The 14,764-nt window shown below is 42.1% G+C and overlaps 1 protein-coding gene across 3 annotated transcripts in view; it reads left to right on the top strand.

Annotated features, from left to right (window-relative positions):
• The window catches only part of LOC117347077, a 67,705-nt gene extending 62,322 nt beyond the window's left edge, over positions 1–5,383 (top strand). For all 3 annotated transcript variants that reach the window (XM_033917432.1, XM_033917433.1, XM_033917431.1), the window contains 3 exons: positions 2,456–2,585; positions 4,095–4,208; positions 4,695–5,383. In XM_033917432.1, coding sequence (XP_033773323.1) covers positions 2,456–2,585; positions 4,095–4,208; positions 4,695–4,910 — 460 coding nt within the window. In that variant the 3' untranslated portion in view covers positions 4,911–5,383. The remainder of the gene's footprint in view (positions 1–2,455; positions 2,586–4,094; positions 4,209–4,694) is intronic.
• Positions 5,384–14,764: the final 9,381 nt, after the last annotated feature.

The raw sequence follows: 14,764 nt of genomic DNA, 5'->3' as shown, positions 1-14,764 counted from the left end.
TAGATAGTGTGTGAGCCCAGTGGGACAGATAGGGAAAATGCTTGAGTGTCTGAATGTAAAACCACTTAGGCTATAAGTGGTATATAAACACACATAAAAAATACTAGATTTACTAGTAAATCTATTTATTTTCACCAGTAGGGGGAAGCATAGCTTCCAGGGTTGCAGTACTGTGGTAGCAGCGAGAGAACAATGAGGATGGGGTAGAGCTGAGTGGAAGAAGGATGTGTGGATGGGGATAGGGATGGGGGAAGTAAGCAATGGGACTGGTGTTAGGATCTGGAAAATGGAATAGATGAAAAAGGAGTTGTATATCAAAGTATTTTTTTTGGGGGGGGGAATGAATTCTGCTCAGAAGGGACCTTCTTCACCCCATTTTCTACTACATCTTTATGGAGGGAAGGCTTTTTTATTTTGGAAATTTATTTCTAAGTAAGATAAGTTATCACTGGTGCTTTGTAAATTCCTGGAAGTGCCCAGTCTCTTTAATGTGAGCCACACTGAACTCTAGAGACTAGTATAGGGTATAAGTGTCTATATAAATTATCTCTAAATTAGAACCATTAATTCTTGATCATCACAGTAGGGGAGTTAAAGGGGAAATGGAGAAGAAATTTTGAATTTAGCTGATGCTTTTTCAGTAGTAGTTCAAGGCAAGTTACTTTCAGGTACAGTACATATCCCCCTCCATATTTGCGGGAGTTAGGGGCAAAGCTGGCCCGTGAATAACTTTAGGGCTGACTCTGACCCACCGCTGCCTCCTGGATCTCTCCACTGTACTTACTTTTTAAAACCTGATGGTCTAGCGGTGAAGCAGGGCAGGAGTGATCTTCCTGTGCTCTTGCCTCGTGCAAAGCTGGGAACAAAAATGGCTGCCGTGAATTCCCATGAGCCCAAGGGAACTCACTGCAGATATTTTTGTTCCCAGTTCTGCACAGGCAGGAGCATAGGAAGATCGCTCCTGCCCTGCTTCACTGCTAGACCACCAGGTTTTAAAAAGTAAGTAAGTGGATTGCTCCGGGAGGTGGGGGTGGGACACCCAGACAAAAACCGCAAATAACCAAAGTTGTGAGTTCCAAACCTGCGAATTTGGAGGGGGATGTGTAGATGTTTCACTGTCCCTGGAGGGGCCCCACAGCATTCTTCTGTTTCACCTCTATCATCAGTAGATTAATCCTAACCTGGTATAAAAACTATGTTCAACTTCAGTCTTCAAGATCTGTCAAGAGATCTAGTTTTTAGGATTAGTAAATATGAAGCATTTTGTGTTCCTAAATTAAATATATCCAACTATACTATATCTGATGAATAATCATCATGCTTATTCTTGTTCATAGGCCTTAAGTAATAAGAGTAGTAAACAGTTCAAGCTATCCATTAGGGTGCACTAAACTATTCTCTTTGAGGATCTAATAACCATAATTAATATAAAACATTAGTGCTTTATTTGGAGTTAGTCATGCTTTAAGCATAGGAGGATTATTATGAAATTAGTTGTAGCTAGTGATTGTACTTTTGAATTATACGAGACAGGTGTGGCTGAAACTAGAGCAAAGGTTTTGACTACTGTTCATGAATACTGGATTCATTGATAGTCACAAACCAGAAGACACTAGCTTGTACAGCCAAATCCAGCCCAAGTATTCTCAGATCAGGAACTACCTGAAGGGCCGGTTTTCAGTACGTGCAACCTGTGCAGTTGCGCAGAGCGCCATGCGTAAGGGAACGCAACTGTTTGCTCCCTCCACCCATTTTCTTACATAACATGTGGCTAGTGGAAAGACAGAGGGGACTGGGATGGGATAGTAGGACTGGGGCAACTTGTAGAAAGCGGGTTGCTCTAGTGGAGCCAATGCCGTTAACAAAGACAGAAGTGCTGTACCAGAACTGCACCAATTTTGGTCTTTGTACAGTGTGCCACTAAACTACAGCGGGTCCTGACCAGCTGCATTTTCTCCATTTCAACTGAAGTAATAAAACCTAATTGCTCAACATTTGCACTAAATATTTCCCAATGGAAAATGGGTTTCTTAGTGCAGAGCTAGCACTTAAGATGGAAATAAATCACAATTGTTTAGAATGCCCTTAGCATTTTTGGGGCTTGTCAGTTTCCTCCTACTTCTTTCAGTTTCCAGGTCAATCAGAGCCCTTCTCCACAGGGCTGTCACGCCATGAATTTTAATTTGCAGTCATCTGCAATACTTCCCTCATTTTTATATCACCTCCCAAAATACTTAGGCAATTTTTTTGGCAAAGGCCACATAACATGGCTTCCTCCATAACATGGTAACTTGGATGTTGAATTTGGCCATTAGGTGTCTTCATTGCACAATGACTGGTACTCCCTAGTCCAGGGAACAAATTCCTAGCATTAGCAATCAATCCACATCCTACATATGTTTGCATTTTAAAGTTCTTGTTGCATTTAATATTTTTTGTCATTTTATTTATACAGACAAAAAAACTACAAAGTGTTTCAGCTGCAGATGGAGATTCAAGATATGATGAAAACCTCAAGGAAATCAGAACATGGGAAGTGGAGTGAAGGAGACCTGAGAACTGAAGTCATGATAGCTAGAACAAAGGTGATTAGCTCATTTTGAACCTATAGATTTGCTCTGAAGGAAGTAGGCCTGAAGTTTAGCTCATTTTATACAGTAGCAATGTATTCTCATTACCAGATACATTTTTAATTCCCGTTTACTAACCTTTGAGAAGCCCTGTAAAAAATTCTAAGCACAATTTAAAATACCTTTCTGGTTAGCTATCTAGTTAAGAGGGATTGAGAGTTAGCGGAGTCAATGGTTTATGAACATGTGTGTGTTTGGGTAGGGTTACCATATGGCTCCAGAAAAAGGAGGTTGGATTGAGACATCTGGGTTTTATTTCCATTACTTTCAATGGAAGTAAAACCCAGATGTCTCAATATGTCCTCCTTACTTCCGGATGTCTCAATCCGCCCTCCTTTTTCTGGAGCCATATGGTAACCCTATGTTTGGGTATTTACTCCATCCTGTCGAATACATTCAGGGCGGGTTAAAAATAATCACAAACCTCATAAAAAGTAACAGACCATAGCAGAAAATAGGAGGCCTCATTTTCAATTTTTCCACCCAAGCATACTCAGTAAGGGCAGAGAAAAACCAAACATCATCCATTCTGTCTTCACTGAGACTGTTCCTCTCTGGTTCTCCATCTCCTTGAGCAAATAATCTCACACATACTCACTGTCCCACCCAACCCATTCTCCGAACCTCATGTCCCACTACCCAGGCCATACCATGGACTATGTGAGCGTTGCAGTTGCTCAAGGTGCAAATATGGAGGGAGATAAAAATTGCTCTCAGTCTATCATGTCCTCTCATTGGTGGTGGCAGAGCAAGCAGAGCAGGGGACAGTGGCGTAGTAAGGGAGGGGGGCGGGGGGGGGGGGGTGGTCCACACAAGGCGACGTTTTGCTAAGGGCGCGCCCCTTGCCTCCCCCGTACCTTTTTTACTTCCCTGGTGTGAGGTTGCTGCCTGCTTCGGTATCGGCACTCTTTCTGATGTCACTTCCGGGACCCACGTCTAGGAAGTGACATCAAAGGGCAAGCCGTGCCGGAGAAGTTAAAAAGGTATGGGGAAAGGGAAGGGGGAAGCACATGGCAGGGGAGGTGGGGAAAAAGGCAGGGGAGGGGCACTACCTCTCCTTACTATACCATTAGTAGGAGATGCTAGTAAGCAAGTTGCACAGTCTATAACAGGGGTCTCAAAGTCCCTCCTTGAGGGCTGCAATCCAGTCAGGTTTTCAGGATTTCCCCAATGATATGCATGAGATCTATGTGTATGCACTGCTTTCAATGCATATTCATTGGGGAAATCCTGAAAACCTGACTGGATTGCGGCCCTCAAGGAGAGATTTTGCGATCCCTGGTCTATAACTATAGCTTGGTGTGATCATCCCACCACCATTATTTGAACTGTCCTACAAGTAATTCTGTTCCCTGTCAGTGACAGAATAAGGGGAAGCTCCCACAGTCCTTACCATCTTACTGAATAAATGCCAGAAATGTGGTTGTCTTTAGGCTTTTAAACCTTGTGTTCCATATGTGCTAGTTGGAAGACGAGTTGGATCAGCTGAATGAAGACTTTTTCCAGCTCACAAAGCAGGCACTGAAGGATAAAAAGGAAGCAGAATTATTGGACCGAATTTGGGAGGACTCATTTCTGGTAAGAGCCAGAGAATAATTCTTAGGTACTGTAAAGAAAAGAAACCAAATACCTTTAAAGGACAGGACGGTTAATTTTGTAGACTGCCTGATTTGCCAAATTCAATGAGGGGCGGAGCAGTGTCAGAGCATTTAGTGCTCCAGACCACGGTAGAAACCTCTACCGTGGCTTAGTAAAAGGAAGGGGTGAGGGGTAGATTGCAATAAAAGACAGAAGAACATTTCCACTCGACAGCTGAGCAATTACTGCACCTATAATTGTAAGCTGCGTATTTATAATCAGCTACCTGAATTATAGGGATTCATAAAACAAAGAAACAATCCTTTATGGAAATGCACTAACTATAGAAACAAGGAATTGGTGAGTTTCAGGGCTGAAAGTCACATCAAATCCAAACATTATGGGCGTCTCTGGTCCTTTGCCTGGAAGTAGCATAGAATTTTTGACTTCCTGGTATCTGATTGTCCCTTCATTTGCATATTTCAGAAGCTCAAAGCACCTTTCAGAGAAGCAGACTCAGCACTCAGGGAGCAGCTGGAGGCCCGTGTCAGGCGAAAGGACCAAGCTCTCCTGCTTGAAATCAGAAGGCACTGTGTAGCCGAGAGAATCAACAATGTCGAGGGTGAACTGTCTCTGCTTCTCCAAGGCAAAAATCGTTACTCAAACACTCAACCATCGAAGGAAAAGAAAAACCAAATGTGATCGACTAAGAGAGTGTTATAAATGTGCAATCCATTTGTCTGCTGGCTCTGTTCATCTGGGTTCTTAATTTCTAATAGACATAAAGATGTTAGTGAGAATCAATTATATTTATACTCTTATATAGTCATGCGAAACTCTCAGTGCAAATGCTAAGAATGGCTTTGCTTCTGTTGATAATGGCTGCTTCTGTAGTGCTGAGATCTGGTAACTGTTTGGGCCTGGTAGACTGATACTTCACATTAGACCAACCAAAAGGTGATGCCCGTGAGATTACAAGATGAGATGGGTTCCCTCTTCAGAAATCACTAAAAGGCAACGATGGCCACTATAAACAGCACCCCTTCCCCCCCCCCAATATTCAAAACTATTTAACTAGCCAGAAACAGCCACTGACCGGTTAAATAGCATTTAACCAGCTACCTGTGATTATTCAGCTATATTGCACGATAACTGGCAATATTCAGTGTTGAGAAAACCAAACCAAAAACAGCAGGCTATGTACAAGATGCAGGCAAAGTTTATTATACTCATATAAAAATGCAGTAATATACAACCTTATTATCAACCAAAGGACCCAACACGGTCCGTGTTTCGGACAACACACCTTCCTCAGGGGTCCATGGTAAATAAGGTATGAGACAAACCACATAAAAGTAAATAACAAACAACTGCCTGTAAAGATCAATGTACACGTTTTTTGACTTTGAGATTTTTATTTTGTGCATTGATCTTTGCAGGCAGTTGTTTGTTATTTATTTTTATGCGGTTTGTCTCATACCTTATTTACCATGGACCCCTGAGGAAGGTGTGTTGTCTGAAACACGGACCGTGTCGGGTCCTTTGGTTGGTAATAAGATTGTATATTACTGCATTTTTATATGAGTGTAATAAACTTTGCCTGCATCTTGTACATAGCCTGCAGTTTTTGGTTTGGTTTCTCTAGCTGTTCGGTACACTGTAGATTTTGTTAATATTCAGTGTTGACCAGCTAAGTTTAGTGAGCAAATCAGACTGCATAAATAGCAGTCCTATCTTTACCCATTATATCTTAACCGGTCAGCACTGAATATCGACTTAACTGGTTAAGTTATAGCCAGTTAATCCCCCCTCCCCCCTAGATATTCAAATGCTGGTCATTAAAAATGGTCTGTCATTGATTATCTGGGCTCACTGCCAACCATGGGACTTAGGCGAGCTGCCATCCACTGTCTAAAAATCGGACCCAGAATATTTGGACTCTATGACTGCTCTGCTTCTATAGGTTCAACCAAATTATTCATATAAATGTGCATGAACATTATTGACTCTGTTTCCTGCCCATTGTCAGTTTTGCCTTACACTGCATTACAGCAGTATATTTGAGAATATTTTTCCTTCCCTATAATAAAAACGAACTCATTATATTACATTTCTTGTGGGCTTTATTTTCATAATGAACTTGATAATGTTTCATTGGAGACAAAATATGAAATTAAGGTGCAGACAGACTGTCTCTAGGAACTGGGCCTTGAAAGAAATTCAGACCTCCTTGAGTTACCTACAGGAAGACAGACACATATTCACTTACACTAGGCTTGTCGAACCTATGACCCATGGGCCAGAATCCATCCCACCAAATGAATTTTTCTGGCCCTTGAAACCTTGGCGATTCTTGTGGTACTTACGGAGGGGTTCCTGCTTTTCCGCCATTCCTTGGCTCCCTGTAAGTTAGAGCCATGTAGTACCAGACATTCAGGTTGATCTTTTAGTTTCAAGTACAGTGGTAGCTTGGATTACGAGCATAATCCGTTCCAAGAGCATGTTCATAATCCAAAATGCTTGTTTATCAAAGCGAGTTTCCCCTTAGGAAATAATGGAAACTCACTTTGATACATTCCCACTCCCCCCCCCCCCGAGGCCAGCAGCGCTGCTCTATCCCCCACCACGAGAACTGGCATTGCTCCCCCCGAAGGCCCCCCTGCGATCCAGCACTCCCCCACCCCCGCGATTCGGCCCATCCCCCCGCTGCCATCGGGCACCCCCCTGCCGCTTCTTACTGTCATCTGGGCACTGGCACCAGCATGTCCTGTGCGTTGGTGCCGGTGCCCGAAGATCGGCCTCCTCTTCTTGCTGGGCCTTGAGTATCTGTGCATGCTCAAGGCCTGCGAGTTCATGTTCTCTCCGAGATCTCCGAGAATCTCGGAGAGAGCGTGAACTCGCAGGCCTTGAGCATGCGCAGATGCTCAAGCCCCAGCAAGAAGAGGAGGCTGATCTTCGGGCACCGGCACCAACACACAGGACATGCCGGTGCCGGTGCCTAGGCCCAGATGACAGTAAGAAGCGATGGGGGGGGGTGCACAATCGTGGCGGGGGGGGGGGGGTGCCGGATCGCAGGGGGGAGGGTGCCGGATCGCGAGGGGGGGGGCCGCTCGCAAATCGAGGCATGCTCGGTTTCTGAGGTGCCGATTTTGCAAATGTTTTGCTAGTCTTGCAAAACACTCGCAAACCGGTGCACTCGTAAACCGAGGTACCACGGTACATGAGAGAGAGAGAAACCAAGATAGAGTAGGTAAAAACTGGATAGAGCAGTTTATGAGAGACAGAGAGAGAGTAGGTGAAGACTGAGGAAGGTACAATGCACTTTCATATTTTATCACTATTACTCTGTAACAAACTTTTTCCATGTCACACCCATCTGTTATCTTATTGTACTACAACCCACCTTCCCCCCCCCTCCCCTGAGGTGGACCCGGGACCAAAGCATAAAGGAATCAAGAACAAGACTAAAAACAAATATTACACTTAGGGTCCGATATTCGGCCAGTGTTATTCCTGGAAATTTAAAGCTGGGCCCTGTCCAGGCTTCGGCTTTGAATACCCATTAATTTTTAAGTTGGTTTATTTAATTTGTTTTCTATTCTGTTTTCCCCAAAGAGCTCAGAACAGGTTACAGGTTGACATACATAATATACAATTAACAGGTTACAATTTATCATAGTTACAGTACAAGTTTTTGATAACGTTTTTAACCTAACTCGATGCATACTAGGGATCTAATACCAATATACATAATATACAGTTTACTGGTTAAATTTACCAGTTACAGTTCAGGATGAATCCAGAAACCTGTGGGCCACAATCATCCACCAGCAGATGGATCTAGAGAAATCAATCTCAGCTCTGTCATACGGCACGCTGCCTGGTCAGCTAGTATTTCTCTTCACAAAACAATAAGGACAATTAGTGAAAACAATGATATAGAGCTCCTTCCTCATAGCCTCCATAAAGAAGCATAACAATGAGGAGGGGGGGGGGGATTAGAGAACCGCAACTGAGCAATGAAGTGAAGCCTATGCTCAAGCGAAAAGGCATGAACCACCAATCTCTATGAAACTGAACTCAAAATGAAAAGGAGTCATACTGCTCCAAAGGGATAGAAACTATACCTAGAAATGGGGCGGACCGGTACCTGTGGAGATACTCTAAGCAATGGAATGTGCTCCCATGCAGAGCTGATTTGCACTCTGCAGTCCGAACCTGAGTTGTGTTTCATATTCTGAGCGGCAGCTGGATCCCACACCAGCTCTGAAGACATCCTCCTTCATCAGATGCAGAGCTGAAATAGAGGACTCCTGATCTGGGAGAAGCTGAAAGGCCTCAGCAGGAAGATGCAACACCCAACAATAAAGCTGGAACTGTGCTAAGTACCATATAAAGAGCCGAGGTCCCCATAAAGATGAAACTGCACTACCCGTACCAAGCAGAGGCCGTGGTCCCCAGACAACCATGACGGAGCTGCACATCACCTACAGATGAGGCCACCGACTGTGTACAGATATGAAGATATGCACGTAGGTCAAGAAAGGCTGAGCACGAGATGAAACTGGAGGTTCACATACAGCAATGAAGGTGTGCACAATATACAGATCTGACTCTGGAACTCACCTACAGCAGGGTTAGGGAACTCCGGTCCTCGAGAGCTGTATTCCAGATGGGTTTTCAGGATTTCCCCAATGAATATGCATGAGATCTATTTGCATGCACTGCTTTCAATGCATATTCATTGGGGAAATCCTGAAAACCCGACTGGAATACGGCTCTTGAGGACCGGAGTTCCCTACCCCTGACCTACAGGAACAAGCTGTGCATCATACACACAGAGCGGCTTTCTTCCTACAGCAATGGAGTTGTGCTTTACCTTTAGAGCCAGAGACTGGAGCTCTTCGCACAGCCAGATCTGGGGGCATGCTCAACTTCCAGAGCCATGTCTCCCACCTAGAGGGTAGGAGATGGAAGTCAATTGATCCCTGAATTCAACCTGGGTAAAGGCTGAGAAAAGCCATAAACTGAGAAGTCTCACAAAAGCTAGATAAATGCAAAAGAACACTGCCATAGGTCACCGGACGCTGTCCAAGTATTACAACTACCAACTTGGCGTGAAGATGCTAGAGGTTAGTCATCCAAAGGCCTAGACTTGCAAATTGGCACTGACAGTCTAACTCACAGCTAAAATTCAGACCATAGAGATACACATAATATCAGAAAACACGATTGATTCTTGTATGAAATACAGCAGATGTAATAGAAGCCAATATTCCCATCTAAGTCGTACATATGAGCACATGCACATGGATCAGAAAGGGAGTGCACATGCCTAGCGACTGGGTGCAAAAAGATTTTGCTGGCTTTCCTTATTGAGAAAATAGGCTATACACTGTACACGTCCAGTTGGGGCGGAAAACGTGTGCACATGTGCCAGCAAAAATTAGAGGGAACATTGATAGAAGCCAAAAGTTCACAATGATTGATGGTGCTGAAACCATTACATTTCTCCATACTTGGACAAATTGAAGGCATTGGCTCAATGCTGGAGGTACCTGGGGGAATGAGGGGATTAAGTGGCCTGCATTAAACATCCACAGCACCCACAGACTTGGCTCCTGTGGCCAAGGCTTCAGGCCGAGATAAACAATAATGTGCAAAAAAACATATAGACACTTAAGTCGATATTCAGCACTTAAGCAGCCATGGGGTAGCACATAAAAATAGGACAAACTTTTATTTGGCCCCATTTATATATTAAACCTGGCTTTAGTGGCCAAGTGCTGACTCTGCCCCCAGCTTTGTGTCTGGTGCTAACTGCAATGTTTAGCGACACTTAACTGGTTAAACGCTGGAGTATTAGCAGCTAGTTTGAGCAAGCTGGTCAGCAGCCTGCTAAATCACTTCAATTATCAGCCCCTTAATGCTTTGTACACAAGTCATATGCATGCTTATAGACCTATGATTTAACATATATATCATTGTATTTGATTTATTCATTTTAGTATTTATACATTGCTTATAGCCTATGCAATTTACATTAAGGACTTAAGTATTTCTAGGGCTACCAGGTTTTCTGTTTGGAAAATCCGGACCCATCCCCCAGGCCCGCCCAGTTCCACCCCCAATCCTGCCGCAGCCTCTGTCCCCCCTACCTACCCTCCTGTCCAAAAGTGATTTGTTCCAAGCGTTTCAAAACCCGGACAAAGTGCCGGGTTTTGAAAAGCCATCCGTACCCCCAGACGTCTAGTAACCCTCCATAATTTCCATTCCCTTCCCTTTCTAGGTGAATACTATAACAATTATTTTGCAACTGCAGGGAGTACACTTTTGTGGTCAAGCTGCTTAGCAACAGCTCAATGACATGGCAGCTTCTACCAAACTCAGTCAGCGTCACCTAGGTCTTTTCAATTAGCAAATGAATTCTTTTACTTCTGAGCGGCCACTAGGTAAACAACATTTTAGTCTCAAGATGTACTGATATGAATAGGTCTCTTGCAGAGCTTCTCAGGGGAACATTTTCACGCTTCTTTTACTGTTCACATTTTGGTTTAAAATTTTCAACAGATCCCAGTGGATTTTGTGTGTCTTGGATCCTAAATCTCAGGTACCTAAAAACCTAAAATGTTTCAAATCAGCATGCACTGAATTAAAATGGTACCAGTAAAAAGTCATATGAAAGCCCAACAGAAGTGTGGTCTTTTATAAAGAAGCAAGTGTATTTTGTATATGAATTCAAAGCACTTGGTCATAGAAAGAACTGAGGACATTGAATTTTAATTTGCTTTTCTAGGCCATTCCCAGAAATGTTCATAACCGTGCTTTATGGAGGTAAGTACATTTTTTAATGTTCTTTGTGTCCAGATGTCCCAGAGTAGTGGTTCTCAATCCAGTTTTCAAAGCAAACCCAATCAAAATTCTCCAGGCTAATAAGACCCAGCTTGAGGTTAACTGCAAATGAAATGTACAATTAGATTTACAGTTAACCCCATTACAATGGGAAGTTTTTTGGTCCAAATCAATTTGTCCTTCTTTGTCTGCAGCCTTGTTACAATCCTCTTATTTCATTTTGCAAAATGCTTACTCGACTCCTGCAAAACTTGCTAAGCTTCCACCCGACACCTGTTGGTCATGTAATAACTCAGTAGGTTCATTATCTCATATGATTTTCTTTTGTACTAATTTGTCACAATATTGGTCTCAAGTATGGCATACTATATGTAATGTATTTTATATATCTGTTCCGTTATCATATTCTGTTCCGTTATCATATTCCGTTGTCTATATTACGATCGTCTATAATATGATCGTCTAATCCTAAGTTTGACATTACATCCACTAGTTCCAGGTTATTTGATTTTATGATAGCTCTGGCTCTGCATATTGTGATCCTCCATTGGAAGAATAATCAGTAAGTCAACTATTATGAATGGTGGAATAACTTATGTGAATATAGGAAATATATATTATCCTTTATTAGAAACTGGAACATACTCAATAAAAAACTATTGAACTCAAAAGAAAAAAAAAAAGAAACTGGAACATCTTAGACACGTGTTGTACTCACTGGCATGGCTAACTTTCGAGGTTGTTATGTATACATTTGAAATTTATATTATTAATGCAGCTGTTGTTATATTGTATATTTGTTGAAAATTTATAAATAAATTAAAAAAAAGCAAACCCAATTAGTCAAGTTATAAGGATATCCATAACAGTGGCGTAGTAAGAGTAAGCGGTGCCCCTCCACCGCCCTCTTCTCCATCTTCCTGCCATGCGCACGCCCTCTTCCCTTCCCCCGTACCTTTTTAACCCTCTCCGGCGGGAGCAGCATGCCCACATAGGTGTTGCCTCGCCCTTTGATATCACTTCCTAGGCGTGGCTCCTGGAAGTGTTATCAGAGAGAGTGCCGATGCCGAGTGGGTAGCAACCTCATGCCGGGGAAGTAGAAAAAGGTATGGGGAAGGAGAGGAGAAGTATGGGGTGGAAAGGAGGAGGGGTGCCGCACCCTTAGCAAGATGGTGCCCGGGGTGAACTGCCCCTCCCTTTACTACGCTACTGATCCATAATAAGAATGCATAAGATTGATCTTCATGCACTGCTTCCATTGTATGCAAATCTATTCCATACATATTCATTATGGAAATCCGGAAAACTGCTGTCTTAGAACACTTGATGTATTTGAAGTATGTGAGATAAAGACTGCAAAATAATCCCTTAATATTACTTGATGAGAGGTAGTTAAATTAAGAGCCAGTGTTCAAGATGCACCTGGTGTACATGGCTAGATTAGGCAGTATCACGCACCTACCCAAAGTGTGAAAGATCTCTGGTAAAAAACTGATATACATGAAAGTTCATCTACTTGAGTATCATATGGATATTCCTATTCTGCTATAAAGAGGTCAATGTTCCTTTTTTAAGATATTTCAGTTTTTTAATTGGATGTTCAAGAAGGATGTCACCAGCCCTTGGACATCCATTTCTCATGTGGTTTAGAACAGGCTGTATGTTGGCAGATCTTGTTCTAAACTACATGAGAAATGGTTGTCCCTATATAATATACCAACTTGGACGTCCATATTCAGACTTGGACGTTTTTCTATGTTACTTGATTCTATGTCTTTGTAAGAAGACTATGGTTCACTGCCTTATATGGCCTTGCGTGATGGCTGCCAGTGGAAGAAGGATCTCAGATAGACAAGACTCCAGTTGCTGAGTTAGCAGTTGTTTAGAAGTATTCACATGCTTTTGGGAGTGAAAATAAACTCAGTTTCACACGTAAAATAAACCATTGCACATATCTTCTAAATTTAAGAGATTTTTTTTTTCATGTACACATATTGCTCAATCCAAGGTGAGCAGAAATCCTTCCTGCATGGTTTCTTCTGCCAGGAGACAATGGCACAATAATGGCTGTTCTCCTGTTTGCCATAGATTTAAACATAAAGTCCCAGTGGTAATTATTTGCATATGTAAACCAATACTGAAGTAGTTGTGAACTCTCAAAATACACCTGACAATGTTTTTTCACTCCGTGTGACATCCAGAAACCAGGAATTTTTCAATAACTAGATGATGATGTAGTGGCATAAATGCTCTTTTGACAGGATCAAACAGCCACCTTGGATTAAAGATGTGCATAATACCGGTATTTCTTTTTGAACAGATAATTGTTCTTTTGACTGGCTCAAAGAGTAACTGGGCTAGATGGATATTGGTCTGACCCAGTGAGGCTATTCTTATGTTCCTAAAGATGTGCATATTTCTCTTTGAATAGATAATGAAGAGGCCCTTTTTAACCCCCGGTGTAAAGTCCAATTACTTTTGGAAAGCATCAAGAGTGTCTGCCACTGCAAGAATGAAGGTAGGCTAAATTAATCGCAACACTCATTGGTCAACATATCCATATCCATACATACTCATATGTATTTCTTGTATTTGTGATTCAAAACGTGACACCTCAAGCAATGGAAGTTTACATTATGATTTCTTTTTCATGTTCATCTTTTTTATATTTTTATTTAATTTTACTATTTTGCCCACTAGCATTATCCTGCTCTGTTATGTAGCAGCTCAGTGAGAATCTTCCCCTACTGGAGTTACATGTCCTATAAGGTTCCTTTGCAACTACCTGGTGGTGTGAGGGTTAATTCCCTTTCTTTCTACCTTCCCATTCAACCTGATCTTACTTGGGTGGGGAAGTCCTTTGATCACGAGACACAGACTACATCTCTCTCTGTACTGTTAAACCAAGAGTAGATGTTGCTATTAAGTAATGATAGCTACTCCTAAAACCCGCAGGGTGCAAGGACCAAGACTTAAGTCTGAGAATTAATTTTAGGCTTTCTTTAGGGTTGCACACAGCTCTTCTTGATGCAGACAGAAACTGTTTTTCACTAGCGTGCCAATACTTATAGGCAGGACACTTTTAATTATAGTTTAATTCTTAACAGTAGAAGTGAAATGACTTGTAATAAATGTCCATTGATCACTTAAAAGCTATTTAAACTGCAATTTGCTTTCACTTGTATAAGGGAAACAACACTTGTGATTGTATGTATGTTAGTTTCAGTAGATAATAAGTTTTTTTTTATCAGTCCTGGTTTTAAATTTCCATCCCAAAGCAATGCTGGCATTTGTAGTCTCTGATCCTGTCCTTTCAAATCAGTGGTGCAGGATCCATAATGGACCAAGATGCTAGGGCAGGGGTAGGCAGTTCCGGTCCTTGAGAGCCACGGGCAGGTCAGGTTTTCAGGATATTCACATTAAATATGCATGAGATAGATTTGCATCTCAAGGAAGCAGTGCTTGCAAATCCATTTCGTACATATTCATTGTGGATATCCTGAAAAACTGACCTGCCTGTGGCTCTCGAGGACTGGAATTGCCTCCCCCTGTGCCAGGGTAATCAAATATCAGCCATGAATTTAAGGGAAATTTAGTTGCAACAAATATTTTTGCGGCCAGGCATCACTCCAGCAAATGTTCATGGAATGGATAATAATAAAAAAACAATTAATTTACATTGTATATAATATACAGGTCACAAT

The sequence above is a fragment of the Geotrypetes seraphini genome, chromosome 13, assembly GCF_902459505.1.
Source record: "Geotrypetes seraphini chromosome 13, aGeoSer1.1, whole genome shotgun sequence".
Classification (NCBI taxonomy): Eukaryota; Metazoa; Chordata; class Amphibia; order Gymnophiona; family Dermophiidae; genus Geotrypetes; species Geotrypetes seraphini.
The sequence above is the reverse complement of the archived record's forward strand: the minus strand, read 5'-3'. Positions and strand labels throughout refer to the sequence as shown.